General features: G+C 41.2%; 2 protein-coding genes and 1 long non-coding RNA gene across 9 annotated transcripts in view; all 3 read right to left on the bottom strand.

Moving 5' to 3' along the window:
• The window catches only part of LOC135100711 (neuropeptide CCHamide-1 receptor-like), a 186088-nt gene extending 181567 nt beyond the window's left edge, over positions 1-4521 (bottom strand). For all 4 annotated transcript variants that reach the window (XM_064003897.1, XM_064003898.1, XM_064003895.1 and 1 more), the window contains exon 1: positions 4251-4521. The gene's annotated coding sequence lies outside the window, so the exon portion shown is untranslated. The remainder of the gene's footprint in view (positions 1-4250) is intronic.
• A 1763-nt stretch (positions 4522-6284) lies between these two features.
• LOC135100336 (uncharacterized) lies at positions 6285-9386 on the bottom strand. Of its 2 annotated transcripts, XR_010268617.1 has the most exons (4): positions 8970-9386; positions 8469-8759; positions 8224-8376; positions 6285-6487 (listed from the first exon to the last, which is right to left on the bottom strand). It is a non-coding gene; the product is annotated as an uncharacterized LOC135100336 (long non-coding RNA). The 2 variants fall into 2 exon arrangements; XR_010268616.1 differs by having other exon boundaries at positions 6285-8376; positions 8970-9383.
• A 5813-nt stretch (positions 9387-15199) lies between these two features.
• The window catches only part of LOC135100710 (pyrokinin-1 receptor-like), a 128407-nt gene continuing 122650 nt past the window's right edge, over positions 15200-20956 (bottom strand). Inside the window, exons 5-6 of one of the 3 annotated variants that reach the window (XM_064003893.1) lie at positions 16590-16918; positions 15200-15737 (exon numbers count right to left, since the gene is read on the bottom strand). In XM_064003893.1, coding sequence (XP_063859963.1) covers positions 16599-16918 — 320 coding nt within the window. In that variant the 3' untranslated portion in view covers positions 15200-15737; positions 16590-16598. Of the gene's footprint in view, positions 15738-16589; positions 16919-20956 lie in introns of those variants that run through there. The other 2 variants (XR_010268886.1, XR_010268885.1) reach the window with 2 other exon arrangements.

Raw genomic sequence — 20956 nt, 5'->3', positions numbered from 1 at the left:
TATGAAGAGATACAAAATGTATAGGAGTTTTGAAGAAACAAGATAAAACACAAATTGTGAAGAGACAAGTTTAAAAAGAGTTATGACAAGAGACAAGATGTAAGACAGTAAAAGTATGAAAAGGCAGGGAAGTTAATGACCCGAGCCACACTGTGAGGCGTAAGGAAGGCAAAACATGAGCGCATACAAAGTTAATATGTTCCTATGCCTCTCTATCTTGTCTATTTCCAGAAACACCATTGATATCTTTGGAATCGTCACCCATTTACATCTAAAAAGCACCGAAGTTTTGCAGCGTCCTTATCACTCCTAGACACACAGGGACACACGCACTGCTACGCTGCATGAAAAACAAAATAATAATAATAAATAATAATAATAATAAAATAATAAAATAAATACATAAATAAATAAATAATATATATATATATATATATATATATATATATATATATATATATATATATATATATATATATATATATATATATATATATATATATATATTATATTCCCAATGAGGGAACGGAAGATACGATTTTACTTCCCCTGCATGTTTAAGTGGTCTAAGTGAGAGAGAGATTACATCAACACCCAAGAGTTGCCTGGACGACCCACTCTTCCTGCAAGGGGTGTATATATATATATATATATATATATATATATATATATATATATATATATATATATATATATATATATATATATATATATATATATATATATATATATATATATATTTACTTATTTTAGCATGATCTGTACTAGTATAGTTTCCCAATAAAATACTGTTTTCTTACACGACATACGAGAATTAGGGTTTTGAAGAAAATGGTAACTTTCTACGGTATACTGCTCTGTTTGGGCGTAAAATGTATTATGCGGATGGAATGATGCCACCATCACCACCACCACTGCTACTAAAACTAGTGCTACTATTACTACATGCACATATATCCACCTAACACCCTATCAACAGGTAATAAGACCCAACGAGGGAACAGAAGATACCATTTTACTTCCCCTGCATGTTTAAGTGGTGTAAATGAGAGATTACATCAACACTCCAAAGAGTTGCCTGGACGACCCACTCTTCCTGCAAGGGGGATGTAAGGGAAGAGTTCAGTACTTGGCATTAGTCTGAGGAGTGAGGTGATCAAATAAAACTGCCTTGTATTCTTAAACACTTTGGGTTTTCATGAGGGGGTATTTTCAAAGGGTACTATAGAGGATCAGTTTAGTTGCCTGTCTTTATACGTTTTCTTTTATTCGTCCACTTATTAAATTTCAAACACTTTCCTTCTTATTCTTCTCTTAATCTCTTCATCTCCCTGTCAACCCACTAAGAAAGGAAACGAAAAAAAAAAGTTAATAAATAGATAAATAACTACAGGTATTATTATTCAGATTCGCATGATATTTCAACTCATTCTTTAAAGATACAGACTCTTTATCAAATCATCACTACAGTAACGAAGGCCAGGCAAATTTTTTAGACAGGAGAGGTAGTGCTCTTTCCGTATCCCTAGTCGGGGCAAGAGGGCTGATGCTGCGTGCCTTACATAACTCGCTCACTAAATCATCACCACCACCACCACCATAATCACTTCGTTTAACCTTATTCTCCTTCTAGGGGGGGTTCTAAAGGTTATGAGTCACGCCCCCCGTTCCTCCTCTCCCACCACGACTTGCTCTTCCAATTCGTCAGTTTGTCCCTTTAGAAAACTAAATCAGGCGGTGAATTCTTATGAAGTTCCCGCGTGACTAGTTATGTGTGAAGTTATTGCCACCAACTTTAATTAGCCCTGCCTGGAGCTTATGTAATGAATTAATGTAAGGAGCTTCCCAGTGTCTCTCTCTCTCTCTCTCTCTCTCTCTCTCTCTCTCTCTCTCTCTCTCTCTCTCTCTCTCTCTCTCTCTCTCTCTCTCTCCTATACTTTCATCATTATTAATAGTTTCATCTCTTGAATGCTAAAAGAAAAAAGCCTTTACATTTTACCTACACTCTCCTGCCTACAAAATTTCATTCATGCGACGAATCGTGAAATATCATCAAGAGGGTTGGAACTCTTTCATTTTATTCTTTATTCTTTTCTTTCTTTTTTTCTTTCACAAGTCAAAAAGAAAGACCTTAAAAAAAACATTCTGAATTCACTCTGGATTTTTTTTTTTTTTTTTTTTTCAGTATTTCTTTCATTACCTTTTATCCTTCCCGGGAAACTTAATTAATATTCTTGCTGCCACCAATCTGTCGCTGGCTGGCTTCCCATTATAGCGTGACACACACACACACACACACTCACACTTTTTTTTACCTTTCCTTTCCCTCTTTTTCTTATATGTATTATGAATATGAGGGATCAGACAAGGGTACAAAAATTAGTAAAATAAACAAATAACTGATAAACAAGTCAATAAACATAATAAAAAAAACACTCATGATAACGCTTCGATAAATAAACTCCAGAAGAATCTAAATAATTAGCCGATTTTGTGTTATTCTCATGTTACATTATATCACAGTACGTCAAATTTCTAACAGGGTTGTGTTAGGTTGGGTTAGGTCAGCTGCAGCGCTATGTACACTCTGGCACAGCACTCATCAAAGTACAGACACAGTTTAGAACAACACACACACACACACACACACACACACACACACGTAGCCTAGCACAGCATTCATCACAGCACAAGCACTATAACATCTTTCACCACAATATATACATTATAAGACACCTTGCACACAATAAACACAGCCTAACAGCACTCACCACAGCACACACCGCCTAACACACCACTCACACACATAACACAGCCTATCACAGCACTCACACGAAACAGAAAACACAGCCTAACACAGCTCTCCCACACAAAACAGCCTATCACAGCACTCACACGAAACAGAAAACACAGCCTTAACACAGCTCTCGCTCACAAAACACAATCTAACACAGCACTCACACGAAACACACAAAACACAGCCTAACACAGCTCTCGCACACAAAACAGCCTAACACCACTCACACAAAACACAGCCTAACACAGCACACACAAAACACAGCCTAACACAGCTCTCGCACACAAAACACAGCCTAATGCAGCACTCGTCATAGCACACACACACCATAACACATCTCTAACGCACAGCACACAGCCTAACACATCTCACAAACACAACACACAGCATACCAACTCTCTCATCTGATCACCATGACAACTAAACCCTCAGCCAACAAGAACCTTATGATAAGCTTACTGCAATATATAAAAGTAATAAAGTGTGTCTTGCTATCTTTATTATCAAATCTTCCTTCCTTTCTTTTTCCTTTTGGTGTCGTACTAAGTAAATTTTCAATCAGCCACGCGAATATTGCACTAGGGAGATGATAAAAAGTTGCGTCACAGAAATGCGAGGCAATAAATGGGAAGGGAGGAGGGAGGGTGACAATGGCTGGCTGGATGAGTGGGTGGGTTGAGTGTAACTAGGAGGAAGTGGGAGGAGGTATTGGGGGAGATGGAAGGAGGAGGTTAGGGTGGTAAGTCTGCCTCGTTGGGTAGTTTATCGGGGTGAGGGAGAAGTGGAAAGAGGAGTGGGTTGGGGGATGTTCAGGAGAGGAAGAGGGGAGGGAGATGTCCAACCTACCGAAAGTCAATTACTAGTTGGTCCTTCAAAATTACACACGGGCAATGACTGAACCTCAGATGGGTGTGTATCCGAGCTGCGTGAACACCCTTGAGTTTGGCTGTTCAGAAGAATATGTCAGTGTGTCATATCTTGGATGAGGCTGTTCAGTTTGTTGTGGCCGGTGATAGTTAAACTGAGCTGATGGTCCGAGTTGGTTCACCAGGTAATAGAGAATGGTTCGAATTGACAATGGGCCAAGTAGGACGCACACCCTTATTTTGGCATATTTGATGGACCTTAAATATCCTAATTATATCATCGAATCCACCTGAAGGACAGTTGGGGGATTAACAACTTAGTTAATATTTTGTTAGGTATAGTATGGCGTAAGTCTGGTTTAGCAGTGCACATTATTCAGCTGTGGAATGGCGGGGGGATGGGAAGTAAACAGCAGAGCGGCCGTGACGTCAGTTCCAACTTCCTACGGTACACCTTATCTTACCATTCCATCTATTCCTACTCCACATAATTCTACTGATTCAGCTGATGGACAGTAATGCAATACAACACTGGGAGTTCTTGGACATACGGAAATATACGTTAAATCTAGACTATAACTGCTTACCTTGATCTCAACAGTCAGCACGTCCACGGGTAACCAACACGAGGTGGGGAAGGCGCCGTGCACAGCTCAGTAGAGTGAAGATAATGTTATTTCCAAGGCTCTCATCCCTTTTGCCGCCTCTATAGTGAATGGTGGGCGTGTCACAGTTCTCCGTGTCACTATTCCAAGCACAGTACTCCCGCTATGGTCAGTTTTCGCCTTTTCCCAGCCAGGAGCCAAGTAAACACCCGCATTCACCGCCATGATGGAAACATGTGACCTAGGAATGTTAACTTTTATAGCCCACGTTGTCGTACCGAGCCGCCAAAATTATCGTATCTTGACGTATAGTATCGTAAATCTTCAGGAAAAATAATACACATCTAACCTTCACTATTACACTTTATTTAGTTGAACATTTAATTCATAGAGAGGTTTCCTGGCTTATATCCTGTTCATTTTCCAAACTCCTTCACGCACCTCACCTGTTACGTCACCGTCACTCTCCGCTGTCACCGCCACACTAGAAATATAAAAGTTATTGTTTTATTTCATTATCGTTTTCATGTCTGCTTTCTCCATGATAAAGATTATTTTTCCCTATTCCCTCATACCGTTTAACGTCAAAGGGAAAATATGAAATATTCACCTTTCTGCTTCTCCGCACTAAGAGGCAAGATCGAAAGAGCAGTGACCCTCTCTCTCTCTCTCTCTCTCTCTCTCTCGGCAAATGATGACATCAATTTTTTTTTTCAATCGGCCGCTGTCCCCGCTATTTCTTTCAGTAGCCCTCTCCTCCTTAGTGTACACAAATGCACATTTTCATATTTTTATTTACATTGTGATCTGATGTAATGTATTAGTATGACGCATTTGTGTGGAATAAATTAACTCAAACAAACAACAATATCTTCTTCCAACTGCCTATCATCTTAACACATAAATTTGTCTAATCTTTTGAAGTTCCTTATTGACTCAGGAGTAACAACCTGATTACAGTGCTTATTACGATCATCTACCACTATATATATATATATATATATATATATATAGAGAGAGAGAGAGAGAGAGAGAGAGAGAGAGAGAGAGAGAGAGAGAGAGAGAGAACCAGTAAATTCACTATAGTGAATAACTCCGTCATATCCAGTGGCTGCCAGTGTAGCTTCCTCGCTCCTGTAATGAAGCAGCGGTTGCCTGCTTCATGCGGATGTGAGGCTTCCGTGTTGATTGTTTATGGCAGAGTCTGTCTCGTATAAATCCCTTTATTCTTAGAACTCCAGTACACCGTTAGCAGGGTTCATTAATGCGATTTACCTTCCTTATTGTCTGATGTCACCTCTGCCTTATGCGTTCAATGTGGTACTTTGTAATCTTCCTTCTTTGTACGCTAAGTGAGATGTTAAGAAAAATTGTCATAACCTATTTCCTCATGCTATTCTCTCTGTTCTACCAGTAACAGGATTTCATCCGTCTCTCAGCCTCGGTATTCCTCTCTCAGTATTTAAGCTATTCCAAGTTTTCCCATCACACATGCAAGTCTCAATTTCATTTCTCTCTACTCTTTTCTTCGTCGTCTCCATTACATTTGCTACATAGTTTTCCCCATCATCCGAAGATATCTCTGTACTCATTTTCTGTATATACTTTACCTGATCTGTTAATATTTTATTAATTTATTTTACTTATTCTTCCGTTGTCCCTTACTTATTCTTCCGTTGTCCCTCAGTTTTCAGCCTTTCTTCTGTTGTTTGGTTTCCCACTGTACAGTTGTAGTAACTACAACTGTACGGTGGTAAATCATATTTTATTACATGAAGTCCTCGGTACCGAAGTCCTCGATACCTTATGTCAACAGAATTCGGTTGTTCGATTATATTTTCATATTCTAGTAAATAACTTGGCTCAAGATCGGACCTATATTCCCGCTTTGAATCGTATGAACACCAGAGTGAACCACCGTCTCTCGCTTCATTGTGTTCCAGTCTACAACCCGCTCACCAAAACATTCACCAACCAAGCCGCCCACACACACACTGCAAATTTACACACAAGGGAATCAGTTACACATTTTATTTTTAAGCGTTATGACTTACAATAATGACAAAACCTAACATTACATAGTTCATAAGACGCAACTGCAGCACAATCTTCATTCGCCATCTCCTTCACTATCCTCACTAACAGCGTTGCTTCTCTCGCCCGCTGGCAGCCCACTTACTCTTCCCCAGCTGCATCTTCATAAACTGCTGCTGATCTTACTGTAATAAGAAGACAGGATATTAAATCCAGAACACTAATGAGACAGAAGATAGAAGTATGAATAGAGAAGAGAAAGATTAAGATAAAGAGAAAGATTGAGAAAAAAGATAAAAGATAGATCTAGAAAGAGGAAAATAAAGAGAAAGAAAAGAGGAAAATAGACAAGAGAAGATGGCGAACGAGCGAGTTTCATTTTATGCACATGTGTATGGATGAAAATTGTAGAAGAGAAAGAGAGAGTGAGTGTCTTTACATGTACATGTGTATGGGTGTGTGTGTCTCCAGGTCCCCCTCACCGAAGTGAGTATTATCCTCTCAAGGAGGGGGTATCACAGTGGCAAGCTGCTCATTGTTGCCTGGTAACGCCTTAGGTAATAGGATTAGAGTAGAGAGAAGAAACTTTAAAAGTAGTGATAAAAATATCAATTAGTTTGACCTGCAAGAAATAAATAGGTTAGTTTGTCCTGCAAGAGAGAAATAGATTAGTTTGTCCTGCAAGAGAGAGATAGATTAGTTTGTCCTGCAAGAGAGAAATAGATTAGTTTGTCCTGCAAGAGAGAGATAGATTAGTTAGTTTGTCCTGCAAGAGAGATAGATTAGTTTGTCCTGCAAGAGAGAGATAGATTAGTTTGTCCTGCAAGAGAGAGATAGATTAGTTTGTCCTGCAAGAGAGAGATAGATTAGTTTGTCCTGCAAGAGAGAGAGAGATTAGTTTGCCCTGCAAGAGAGAGATTAGTTTGTCCTGCAAGAGAGAGAGAGATTAGTTTGTCCTGCAAGGGAGAGATAGATTAGTTTGTCCTGCAAGAGACAGACAGATTAATTTGTCCTGCAAGAGATAGATTAGTTTGTCCTGCAAGAGAGATAAATTAGTTTAACCTGCAAGAGAGAGAGTTTAGTTTGACCTGCAAGAGAGAGATTAGTTTAATCTGCAAGTGAGAGAGATTAGTTTGACCTGCAAGAGAGTGAGTTTAGTTTGACCTGCAAGAGAGAGTTTAGTTTAACCTGCAAGTGAGAGAGTTTAGTTTGACCTGCAAGAGAGAGATTAGTTTAACCTGCAAGTGAGAGAGTTTAGTTTGACCTGCAAGAGAGTGAGTTTAGTTTGACCTGCAAGAGAGTGAGTTTAGTTTGACCTGCAAGAGAGAGTTTAGTTTGACCTGCAAGAGAGAGTTTAGTTTGACCTGCAAGAGAGAGTTTAGTTTGACCTGCAAGAGAGAGAGATTAGTTTGACCTGTAAGAGATTAGTTTGACCTGCAAGAGAGAGTTTAGTTTGACCTGCAAGAGAGAGTTTAGTTTGACCTGCAAGAGAGAGTTTAGTTTGACCTGCAAGAGAGAGTTTAGTTTGACCTGCAAGAGAGAGTTTAGTTTGACCTGCAAGAGAGAGAGATTAGTTTGACCTGCAAGAGAGAGAGATTAGTTTGACCTGCAAGAGAGAGAGATTAGTTTGACCTGCAAGAGAGAGAGATTAGTTTGACCTGTAAGAGAGATTAGTTTGACCTGCAAGAGAGAGAGATTAGTTTGACCTGCAAGGGAGAGTTTAGTTTGACCTGCAAGAGAGATAGATCAGTTTGACCTGCAAGAGAGAGATAGATCAGTTTGACCTGCAATAGAGATTAAGAGAGATTAGTTTGAAGTGGAAGAAAAATGTTTAGTTCCTCAAAAAAAAAGTCTTACCTGCTTCACTTTAAGAAAAGGACGCTCGTTTTACCTGAGAGGCAAGACAGAACCATTTCCTCACCTTTCCCAATGTCACAACGCCGTGAGATTTCCCGACTTCCATCCGAATTTCTTCTTTTACAGCTGTGCGACTCTAGTGTAATTTTGATCCAGCGTCTTTGCGATAATTTCTTCATGACACCCACCAGCACCGTCGAGTGAATACATCGCCCATCTGAAGAAAAAAAAAAAAAAAAGCGTGATAAGCAATCTAGTACAGTATGGAAAGAGCAACACCGTGTGCATGTAAAACCACCAATCACTTACCAAATGAAAGCAGCACGCCCGCCACCAGCACCGTCCTCCTCCACCGGCATGAGGCTCCATCTGGTCGCCGTCGCAGTACACTAACAGGGGCATTACTGTTCTGGGAAAGACTAGATCATTCATTAGCATGTACCTGAAAAAGAAATTTAGTTTGTACCTGAAAGGCAATAAAGATTAGCCGCTCAGCCTATCGCCCTAACGCCTAGGAAACAGTATCTTCACTTTACTTTTCTCGAAGGGATGCTCCAGCGCTGTCTGTCCCTCGATGAGACCTGTGATACGGGTACTCACCTGCAGAAAGAAGAGAGACAATTCGTAATGTGTAGTTATAATCAATGCTCTGCTAGTACTTCATTACTAACGAGGCCAGCATGTATCAGTCTACTTATCCACGGGAAACAAGTCACGTGGCTTAAGTCAAAGCATAACGAGTACTTCATTACTGCGCTAATGAGGCCTAACGCAAATAACAACGTCCACTTGACCGCAGGCAGTACTTACCAAATCCACCGCGAAGAATACGCAGGAGGGGAACGATAAATTAACACACACATCACTTCACTCACCGCGACGCCACCCACGCACCACAACGCACCGCTCTCGCCCGCCGCTCAGAAACAAGTAGGCCGGGTGTTTCTGTGGCTGATGCAACTTTACCTCGGGGTCTCTTCGAATGTGTTGCTGCTCCTTTGGCTCACACACTCCTACCTCACGCCCTCATATCTGCACCACGGCAGATCAAGGTAAGTTTGAAGGTAGTGACTTGCATCTCTGCGCTAAGAAAAAGATGAGGAGATTGGTAGGAAACAGATGATATACCGCGCTTGATTCCTTTCCTTGTAATGGTTTCGGACACGGACATGAAACAACCGGCCGGCTAACTACTTGTTATCGTCACGCCACCCATCCCCCCTCCCTTCCTGCCTGCCTGCTTTCCATCTCCCTCCACCCACCTCTGGATGTCCGTCACGTACACCACGCCCGTGGCTATGTTCTGTACTCCACTATAGAGCAGGTATATCTTCCTTAGATTATTTTACATTCCATGAATATGATGTTAATACTAACCTTTGTGATACAGAACCTAATGTTACAGAATGCAGCGGGCCTTGTTAGCCTCATTAAAGAACTACTTACCAGTCGTTTGAATTATCAATTAACTTCGTAATTAGGATAGCTTCTCCCCCACAAAACTTGCACGTGCATTTTCACTTGTCCACTAAAGTATACTAGCGCTTAGAAGAACTTTTGAATAATATAAAGTAAGAAACACAAGGTTTTTACATTATAATAAACGAAGGAAGCCTCCACCCCAGGCCTCACCGGGATGCCTGGCATCGTAAATAATGTTGCATCTAAAAAAAAAACCTCATTTATATATCATGTGCAACTCATCATTTTGCTCATTCAAAGTCAATCTCGATATTATCAGCAAGTTTCCAATGGCTAGCCAGGCAAAGGCGGCGCGGAGCGAGGTCAGCCCCTGCGTGGGGGCACTTCTGCCTTTGATAGTCACCTCATTATTGCAAATTATCATAATGCCGCCTAATGACAAGTGAAACGTAGGTCTTACAATGACAAAGGTTAATCTCAGAGCGAAGCTTTCCTCTACTTTGGAATTATAGACGCGGTTTTCATTGTAAATTAATAATTTTCTTGTAAATGAATCGAGGAGCAGGCAGCAAGCATCGGACATACTCGTAATTATTGGAAACTCGGAGAGCGGTGTTGAGAGGAAGCTTTGCTCATACAACAACCTCAAATCTTGGAGCATTGCATTCCTCCTATTTGAAATTATCGGTGTGATTTTCTTTCTAAATATATAAGTAGTTTTACTGGTAAGAGTGAACCAAGCAGCAGACACCAAGCAGAGAGGGGAGCATGAGGCAGAGGCCGCGGTGTTGTGACGAGGCTCACGTGGCGCACAATAGCCTTGATCTGAGGGCGATGCAGTCCTTTTATCTGGAATTATCAGCGAGGTTTTCAGTAGAAATAACGGAGTTTCTGGGGACAATGGGAACAGCTTTAACCTACTTATTTCGGGGCAGACTTTATTTCTGGTACATTTTTTTTTTCTAATCGTGACTAACGCAATAAAGGAATCAGCAGTGTTATTGACGAATTTACCTAAACATACCATAACTTAGCGCTCGTATGGAAGAACTAATGTTACTTCAATATTATTCGACTAACTTTCTAGTAAGGATGAAAAGAGAATCAGGCAGCCATCAGGGAAGATTCAGGCAGTGGTGCTGTGATAGGTCTTTCTGGTTGCGGCGCTGCTCACCGCCTCTGCCTGGGCACAATCCTCTGGCCATCACAGCCTGGAAGAAATTAATGGAACTCGCGCGGAAGACTGGGAATGGAAGAAATCCTTAGGATTATCGGCTACATAGTAAATGATAGTACAATAGGTAGACACCTCGGGAGACATAAATTCATGGTCGGATCTAGATTTTAGAACTGCCGTGTATACGTTTAATAGTAGACTTCCACTCTGTTGTACTCTTATTACAAGTCCAGCAAGATATGTTATTCAGGTGGCAAGACGTCCCCACCATTACAACGCCCATATCAGATCACTAATCCACAAGTCATTTCGCTTATGTTCCCTAGATAACTATGACAATAGTTATCTATATCATCTGGCATTCTTGGCAACAAACTATCAATGTTCACACTTTCATTGCGATTTTGCCAAACTTTCTTGAAATACTGAGATATTTGCAAATGTATTCCAGTGAAACGAAATGAGCCCAAAATTGGTGATAGGATTAGTTCGGTCCATTTGATTACGTAGAATGGGAGCCGCCATGATGGAAACTTCTGCTTCTTCTTGTGACTTGTTCCGCGTCATCGCTTCTGAGATCCTCGTCCCCTTGAGTTGTTTCCTGAGTTTTGTGCTAAAATATGACACCTACCTTTCCCACTATTGAACTGGGAACTTTTCTAGTGCATGTGATCATTTGTTTTCACTTTCTGCATTTGGGTTCTGCCGGAGCAACGGTGTCACATTTCCACATATTTAATTTAAGTTTGCTGTTTTCTTGCTTTCATTATTATCATTGTATACAAAGATGGATGTACTGAAAATTACGTCATCATCAGGCTATCACACGGCACTGCTCCGCCCACCATAGCCTGGCAGATGAGACTGAAGACTAGCTTGATTGATGTCATTATTTATTTATTTATTTTGTTTTGTTTTCTGTTGCTATACGTTGAACCTATAAAACTAAAAGCTGAAGAAAAGGAAGGACGAAGAGGAGGAGGAGGAGGAGGAGGAGGAGGAGAAGAAAAGAACAACAACAACAACAACAACAACAATAAAAAAGAAAAAACAAGAACAAGAACAAGAAAAAAAAAAGAAAATGAAAGCCCACTTCACATTTAGCGTTGATGCACATCCTAATAAAAAGAGTAGAAGAATTCCTAATTAGAAAGAGTGCAGAGGTGGTACGTGTGACCAGAGAGGAGTCGAGAAATTAATAAGTTGCCCCTGAGTCCCGGTAATTAACTTTTGGGAGCCACAGAAAATGGGGAGGCCCCTGATAAAAGCAGGTCAGAAAGAGAGAGAGAGAGAGAGAGAGAGAGAGAGAGAGAGAGAGAGAATTTGTCTCTTCTCTCAGCCGCAGCAGCAGTAGTAGCAGTGATAGTAGTAGTATTAGTAGTAGTAGTAGTAGTAGTAGTAGTAGTAGTAGTAGTAATTGTAGTAGTAATGGCAGTAGTAGTAGTAGCAGTAGTAGTAGTAGTAGTAGTATCAAGGAAAATAAGGGTTGCCTAATTATATTTTCACACTCTCCCCCTAACGGAAAAAAGAAAAAAAAAGAAGTGAAAGAAATTAATCTTAACACTGAAGTGCAAGACGCCACGTTCACATACACACACAAGCAAGAAAAAAAAATCAAATCACGCTGCAATGATAAATAAAAAAAAAAAAATACAAATAGTGAATACGAGTGAAGAAACTGGAGAAAAAAAATTACACTGCCAAGAAAATCAAGACTAGACCAAAATTTTTACCTGCCTTCTTTAATTAGCAGCAGGTAGCACGTAGGCAATCTGGACACATGAATTATTAACTAGAAAAACAAAATGATAGTGATAACGAATGAAGTAAGGAATTAAGAAAGAAGATGAATTAAGGAAATGTCTTTTTATTAATATCATATGTACACTTCAAGCTGCAACACAAACAAACACACACACACACACACACAAAGGAGACAATGTAGGTGGATATATGAAAATGTACGTTAGTAAAGGGAATGGCGGGAGAAAATGGTTAGGATGTAGGATGAGTGTGTATGTGGTGAGGGGGTGATGAAGGAATGGAAGGAAGGGAGGGGTAGGAGGGATATGTGGAGGGAAGGTGGAGGGAGGGAGGGAAGAAAGGTGATGTCTCCACCCACCTACCTGTCCCTCCGTTTCTCCCTTCCCTCCATCACTTACTTCCACCTCCCCTTCCCAAACTGAGCAGTTCGTGTATAAGACGTGTTGTTTTCTTCACAATTACAGTATATTTCATTTATTCATTTACATTATACAGTCTTTATACACTGATGGTCCTGTGAGTTATTTATTAGTTTTTTTTTTCCCTTTTTCGCTACATTATCACTTATTATTATCTTTCACCTCCTCTACTTTATTATTATTATTATTATTATTATCATTATTATTATTATTATTATCTCTATTTCCATTATGTATTCCCTGTATATTCATCATGGAGTAGTTATTTATTCACTTACTTATTCAAGCAATGTCATTCATTCACACGTGCGTTACCATCAGTGCCAGGTAAGGTGTCCATACATTGCAGCATTCCAAGCTTCTAAAATGTGTGTCTCTCTTTTTACCGTCCGTTTTTCCACTGCCTCGCTTCAAAATAGTCGTAGTTAATCTCACTATCTCACTTTTCAGTCCCCATTCATCATGGTTATTGTCACATTCACTCTTTTATTCATCATTCTTCATCTTATGGGTATAACACACACACACACACACACACACACACACACACACACACACAAACACACACACACCACTCCATGTTTAGGAATCTTTAATATTCTCTCTCTCTCTCTCTCTCTCTCTCTCTCTCTCTCTCTCTCTCTCTCTCTCTCTCTCTCTCTCTCTCTCTACTATCACGCTTTAAAGCCTTTTGAGCATTGAAGAACCTTAAAATTATCGACACAATCACATCTCTCTTTCTACTACTACTACCAAGAATAATAAGAACAATAATAATTAAAATATTTACGACAACCATTATAACAACAACAATAATAATAATAATAATAATAATAATAATAATAATAATAATAACAATAATAATAATAATAATAATAATAATAATAATAATAATAGTAATGAATATCAGCAAGAACAACAATAACAACAGTAATGACATCAACAGTAACAACAACAGTTACAGCCCCAACAGCAGTAATGATAGTAAGTGAAAAAAATCAATGAAAGAAATAATAATAATAAATGCTACGACTACTACTACTACTACTACTACTACTACTACCAGCAATAATAATAATAATAATAAAAACACTAAAATTTCAAATAAAAAAAAACGATAACATTAAACTGCATCTCTCTCTATACCAAGCCAACACTCCCCCTTTAAGACAAGTTAGCAAGACAAGACAACCACATAATTGATGGAGAACACCCTGGCCAGCACGTCTTCCCTCCACCTCCACACCTTGGCCTGTGCTCTGAAACGCTTTGCTCTCTCACCGCTATTTTCAAAAGCCACAGAGACGATAAGCTGAGTTTTCCGAAGCGTTTCTCCAGATAACTGTATAAAAATCTTGTTAATCTGTCCCTAAAACCGTAAAAACACACTTAACACGTATCACTTCAATTAGAGCCTTTTGAAAGTAGGCTGGGTGAAGCACAGAAGCGTTTCAGATTATGGAGCCTGGTTTCAAAGGACACACACAGAGGAGGGAGTCCCCAGGTCCCTCGCTCCGGTACTCGCCCACACAACACGCAGGGAAGAGAGGCAAGTGACGGTGGCCTTTTCTGTTGAGGGGTGGCTTTTCTGTTTCTGTGTGGCTTAACTTTTATGCTCATATTTAGACGATTGCAGCATTGGTAGTATAGAGCACGCTTGTGAATATCCTCTCTCCCCCTCTCTCTCACACACACATAACCTTAATTAGCTTTTCTTTATCAGTCCGCCTCCCGAAGAAAATTAAATTAAAGAGAACAAATAACGTAAGAGAAACTTTCTGGCGTTGAATAACAGCCAGGTGGAAAAAGAAACTGATGGAAAAAGGTTTAAACGAAATGAGACAGCATGAGAGAGTGAAAAGAATTGTGAAGAAGACTAAATCAATTACATTCACAGATAGTTTCTTTGTTGTTGTTTGTTTGTTTGTTTGTTTGTTTGTTTTTCTTGTTGTTGTTTCTGTTGATGTTGTTTTAGTAGATGATGTACATACGGGATAGCAATCTCACTTACACACACACACACACACACACACACACACACACACACACACACACACACACACACACACACTCACACACTTTGATATGTATGGAATTTTAAAAGTGGAGTGAGTATTTACACGACGGAAATTAAAACATACATTCTCTCTCTCTCTCTCTCTCTCTCTCTCTCTCTCTCTCTCTCTCTCTCTCTCTCTCTCTCTCTCTCTCTCTCTCTCTCTCTCTCTCTCTCTCTCTTCTCTCTCTCTCTCCTCTCTCTCTCTCTCTCTCTCTCTGAACACACACACACACACACATACATGCAAACACGAGGCATCAAACATATATTAAATTGAATGAGTTTTCAAAGTTGTTGTCCATTTCTTCTTCTTGTATCTTCTCCTCCTCCTCTTCTTACAGTTATTTATATTTTCGCATTCTTCCTCCTTTATTCAACTCCTCTCCTCATTCACTATTTCGTCTCCCATTTTATTTACACAGACGTGGATGAGGAGGAGAGGAAGAAAAGGAGGAGAACGACGTTGACGACGATGACGAAGAGGATGAAGAGGAGGAGGAGGAGGAGGAGGAGGAGGAGGAGGAGGAGGAGGAGGAGGAGGAGGAGGAGGAGGACGATGATGGCGAGCAGGACAACATTAAACGACGAGGACCCAGACGAGGACGAGGAAGGTCGCCGCCGGGACGGGTTGGAGGCTAAGACGAGGAGCCGCGGGGTAACCTGGCGTGTGGGGGGCATCACCCGTCACGCTCCGAGGGACGGGGCGTGATGGCCCTGTGCCGCTGCCGAGTGTGACGCTGTAGGGGATAATGGGTGTTATAGTGGGTACTGTTGTTACTACTATTACTACTACTATTACTACTACTGGTACTACTACTACTACTATTATTATCATTATTAATTGTTAATGCACAAATGGTATCATCCTTATTGTTATTCCTCATTATTATCAAGGTGACGTGGTAATCTGCATGCACGTGTGTGTGTGTGTGTGTGTGTGTGTGTGTGTGTGTGTGTGTGTGTGTGTGTGTGTGTTTATTTACTGGAAACATGTGAATGGATGAACAGAATTTACAGTGGTGGTGGTGGTGGTGGTGGTGGCGGTGGTGGAAGTTAGAATGAAAGACTTGATATTGATGGTGTGGCTAGGTTTTTACCCTCTCTCTCTCTCTCTCTCTCTCCTCTCTCTCTCTCTCTCTCTCTCTCTCTCTGCTCTCTCTCTCTCTCTCTCTCTCTCTCTGTCATGCACACAAACAAGCAATACTTAATGACAGCAATCATCATGCAACGAGATTATTGTAAGGGCACACGTCTGATGAGAGAGTGCATGCGCGTGTGAGTGCTGGAGGAGGAGGAGGGGGAGGGGGAGGAGACAACTAATGGCTCTCCTCCCCTTAGCTAAACTCCAGACATGCATCTCGGTCCCTAAAATTTACCCTCCATTTTTTCTAACGAGGCAACAGACCTTGAGAGAGAGAGAGAGAGAGAGAGAGAGAGAGAGAGAGGAGAGAGAGAGAGAGAGAGAGAGAGAGAGAGAGAGAGAGAGAGAGAGAGAGAGAGAGAGAGAGAGAGAGAGAGAGAGAGAGAGAGAGAGAGAGAGAGAGAGAAACCACCAAATAGACCTCAAGCAAAGCGAAGCCACATCTCACCTGCTCCAGTTAAACCCAGGTGTGTGAAGTACCATTGGTGGGAAGGGAATGCTCCTCCTGCAGGGGACTCGGACAGAGAGGGTGCTGGGAGCGGGGCAGGGAAGGGCGGCCACGACACTGGGACAGGAAGGTTGGGCGCTGCTGGGACCCGTGGTGAAAACTGCTTGCTCTCATTCCTCCCGCCTCGCCTCTCAGCCTCCCGCCGGTCGCCAGGAAGGGCCGCTGGTGCATGGACAGCGCGCGGTGGTGCCTGGACACGTGTAGCGGGAAGTGGTGGGAGGACAGGCCGTTCTTGAGGTGGTCGAAGGTAGCGTCCGAATCTTGGAAGCCTGCCGGGGGTCATTGGTTAGTGGCGGGAGGAAGGGTCGTAGGGTCATGCTTCACCTCTAGCTACTGCAGGAGTGTGGCGGGGTGGTAATGTTAGGTAAGGGGTGCGTTAGGGGAGTGGGAAGCCAGGTGAGGTGAGGGAGGTTATGCTGCTGGCTAGTCCTGGAGTGTTATCATGGCATGGGTGAGTAAAGGTTTGGTTAGAAAATGCTCGCGTGATTGGGGAAGTGTTTTCATGTTAGTTTAAGGCTTCCAATACCGCTACATGTTACTACAGTTACTAAAAAAATATTCTACTCCAAAAAAAAAAAGGTCCATTCACGAAGATTCCTCTATGAAAATATCAGCAATTGCAATTCCACCTAGGATGAATAAGAAGAAAAGACCAAACGTAACCTAGCCAAACAATATGACAATGGAGCAGTAATTCTGGAGGTGAAATCTTAAGGAGCGGGATATTCATGGCAGAAATCTACCCGAGGAAACATGAAGTATTAGCAAAAAGCAGTACGAAACAAAATTTATCAGTAGGTCAATGTAGGCCAGTTGATTAAAACGCACCACGGTCTAGAAACGAAAAAAAAAAAAAAAAAAGGACACGTTGAAAAAAGAAAAAAAATCCACGTGTTAAGTTTTGCAGCTGAGGACACCCAAACCATCGAAGATTCCACCCACCACCACCACCACCACCACCAACCAGGACTATACATGAAAAATGGATGGAGACACTAAACCCAAAGACAACCCAAAAAAAGACCAAATAAATAGAAGATGCAAGAGGTAACACGCCCACATGGCCCCTCACAGCCAGGAGCATGTCTGAGAGCTCTTGGGGCGTCATGAAAGGCAGGGCGGAGCAGTAAGTTATGAAAGTAAGATTGGAAGGTTAAGTCCATGACCCTCAATGTTTGTCAAAGGTGCGGCGCCTCGGGGCTCCTGAAGGCAGGCACTCAACTCTCTTCTGCTTCTGAAGGAGGCGAGAAAAGCAAGGCACGTGGGAGGTTAAAAGAGGTAAGAATGGGATACATGTGGGAGGGAAAGGAATAAAGGTGAAGGTTAAGGGGAGAGAGAGAGAGAGAGAGAGAGAGAGAGAGAGAGAGAGAGAGAGAGAGAGAGAGAGAGAGAGAGAGAGAGAGAGAGAGAGAGAGAGAGAGAGAGAGAGAGAATAAAAAGAAACAAAAAGAAACGAGGCAGAAAGGAATTAGTCTCTCTCTCTCTCTCTCTCTCTCTCTCTCTCTCTCTCTCTCTCTCTCTCTCTCTCTCTCTCTCTCTCTCTCTCTCTCTCCTTTTCTTCACAGGATAAGGAGTTCACGAAACGAGACCAATTTTCTAAGCCAGATCTTCAGAAAATTATGTCTTAGTATGTGTGTATGTGTGTCAGTCTGTCTGAGAGAGAGAGAGAGAGAGAGAGAGAGAGAGAGAGAGAGAGAGAGAGAGAGAGAGAGAGAGAGAGAGAGAGAGAGAGAGAGAGAGAGAGAGAGAGAGAGAGAGAGGAAGGGAGGGGGATGACTGGAATAAGATGACCCGTTGAATATGAACATCTTTATTACGTACACAGGTAAACACACACACACACACACACACACACACACACACACACACACACACACACACACACACACACACACACACACACACACGACAGCTGTTAAGTACATATTGTCATCACGGTCGAACAATAACTTATACAATCACTACTATTACTACTACTACTACTACTACTACTACTACTACTACTACTACTGCTGCTACTACTACCACTACTACTACTACCACTACCACTGCTACAACCATCGCTACTACCACTACATACAATTAGTATTAGCTGTACATAACTACTATAACCACCACCACCACCACCATTACCACTTCCGTTACCTCAAAGAACTTTCCACAAAATTATATAACTGCAAGTCACCACGAACATAATTAGGAACATGTGGCGAGCTGTTTCTGCCAGACACGAGGGAGTTGAGGAGGAGGAGGAGGAGGAGGAGGAGGAGGAGGAGGAGGAGGAGGAGGAGGAAAAGGAGGAGGCTGGGGTGTTGACAGAAGGACGGCAGGAGGAATGAAGGGTGAGCAAGAAGGGTGATGAATGCAAAGGGGTGTTTTTCAAGCTCTAAATATTGTATAATCCTTACGACTTTCCCTAAAATATAACACTGATAACTAGGCTGGGTGGGGAGAGGAGGGAAAGGGAAGGGTTAGTTAAAAAAGGAAGGGAAGGGAAAGAGACGGGAGTAGATGAATATGATGAATGAGGTAAATTTTTCAGGTTCTCTTAGCTGTATAATCTAAACACGTCTCTTAAAACATACATCCGACACTGACTCCATTAACTTTCCAACAATAAAAATACAAAAAAGCCCAAAAAAAAAAAAAAAAAAAAAAGGAAAGGAAGAGAGAGAGAGAAAAAAAGATAATGAAATCGCCACTTAATCGAAGTAGCTTTCCCAAAACAAACATAAAAAAGAACTTAATCAGATTTTTAATATTGAAAAAAAGGAGAGAAACCCACCAAGTTACCAACCCTCTCGTCCTTTACCTTTTCCTTTCCCTTATAATTTCGACTTAAGCCAAACTGCTCTTGAAAAAACACATAAGCACTAAATAACATTCTAAATTAAAAGAAAAGGGAATAAGTGAAATCAATAATAATAAAGAATAATAATACTGATAATAATAAAAATAAATAAATAATAATAATAATAAAATAGAGAAGAAATTTAGTAAATCACTTATTATCTTTTCTTCCTTCCCTCCTCCTCCTCCTCCTCGTCCTCCTCCTCCTCTCCTTCCATACCTTTTACCAGTGAAAATGTGAAGAGGAGGAAAAATAAACCTAATAAATTCTCCTCCTCCTCCTCCTCCTCTTCCTCTTCTTCTTCTCCTCCTCCTCCTCTTCTTCTTCTCCTTGCCATACCTTTTAAATATGAATATGCGGAAAAGGACAAAGTAAACCTAATAAATAATCCCTTATCTCTTCCTCCTCCTCCTCTTCCTCTTCCTCCTTCTCTCTCTTCCTCATAACCGTAGCAGAAATGTAAAAAGGAGAGAAGAAACACAATAAATTACCGCTGATCTCCTCTTCTTCCTCCTCCTCCTCCTCCTCCTTCTGCTTGTTATTGTTCTCGCCTCTCCTTTTCCTCCTCCGCGTCTCCTTTCCGTTCTCGCCTTCCTTTTTCTTTCCCTTTAGTTTCAATTTCCCTCTTCCTTGCCTCCCTGTCTCCTGTCCTCTTCTCAGTTTTCCTTGTTTTTGTCCCTTTTTCTCATTCTTATTTCCCTTTTCCTCTTCGCCTCTTCGTTCTCTTTTCCTATTTCCTCATCCTCTTTTCCCTTTCCCTCTTCGCCTCCTTCTCGTTTTCTGTTTCCTCATCCATGTCTACCTCTACTTCTCGTCTCTTTCTCGTCCTCACCTTCTTTTCCTCGTTGTCTCCTTTCACATCTCTGTCTCTCCCTTATCATCTTCGCCTTCCTTTTCCTCGTCTTCATCTCCTTATTCCTCATCTCATTCCGCCCCATTTTCCTCATTCTCTTCTTGTCGTCTCCTCGCCTGCCTCTTCCACACCCAGGAGGGAATGAATATAGCACCTAAATGCTTTCTTAATTGGCCAAGAATCTCCTTCCACTCTCTTCGCAGTCGCCCACAGACGATCAAAATAATGAACTATATATATTCACAACGCAAAACAGGCCATTCCCATCTCTCTCTCTCTTTCTCTCTCTCAATGCGGTATCACCACTGTAAGTATTCAAAATTATGCTAAAGGCTTGAGAACTGAGTGGCGCCAAGGAAGGGAATTTGATAAGCCAAAGGGGAAACATATGGTGGTGTGACGCAACTCTCTCTCTCTCTCTCTCTCTCTCTCTCTCTCTCTCTCTCTCTCTCTCTCTCTCTCTCTCTCTCTCTCTCTCTCTCTCTCTCTCTCTCTCTCTCTCTCTCCACTTAATTTTCCACCTTTTTTTTATTCATTCTTTTAACATGTTCATTCTCTTCATTAACTTTCTCTTCTTCACTTTTCGCCTTTATCTAATTTGTG

The sequence above is a fragment of the Scylla paramamosain genome, chromosome 5, assembly GCF_035594125.1.
Source record: "Scylla paramamosain isolate STU-SP2022 chromosome 5, ASM3559412v1, whole genome shotgun sequence".
Lineage (NCBI taxonomy): Eukaryota > Metazoa > Arthropoda > Malacostraca > Decapoda > Portunidae > Scylla > Scylla paramamosain.
This window is presented reverse-complemented; position numbering and strand designations above follow the sequence as displayed.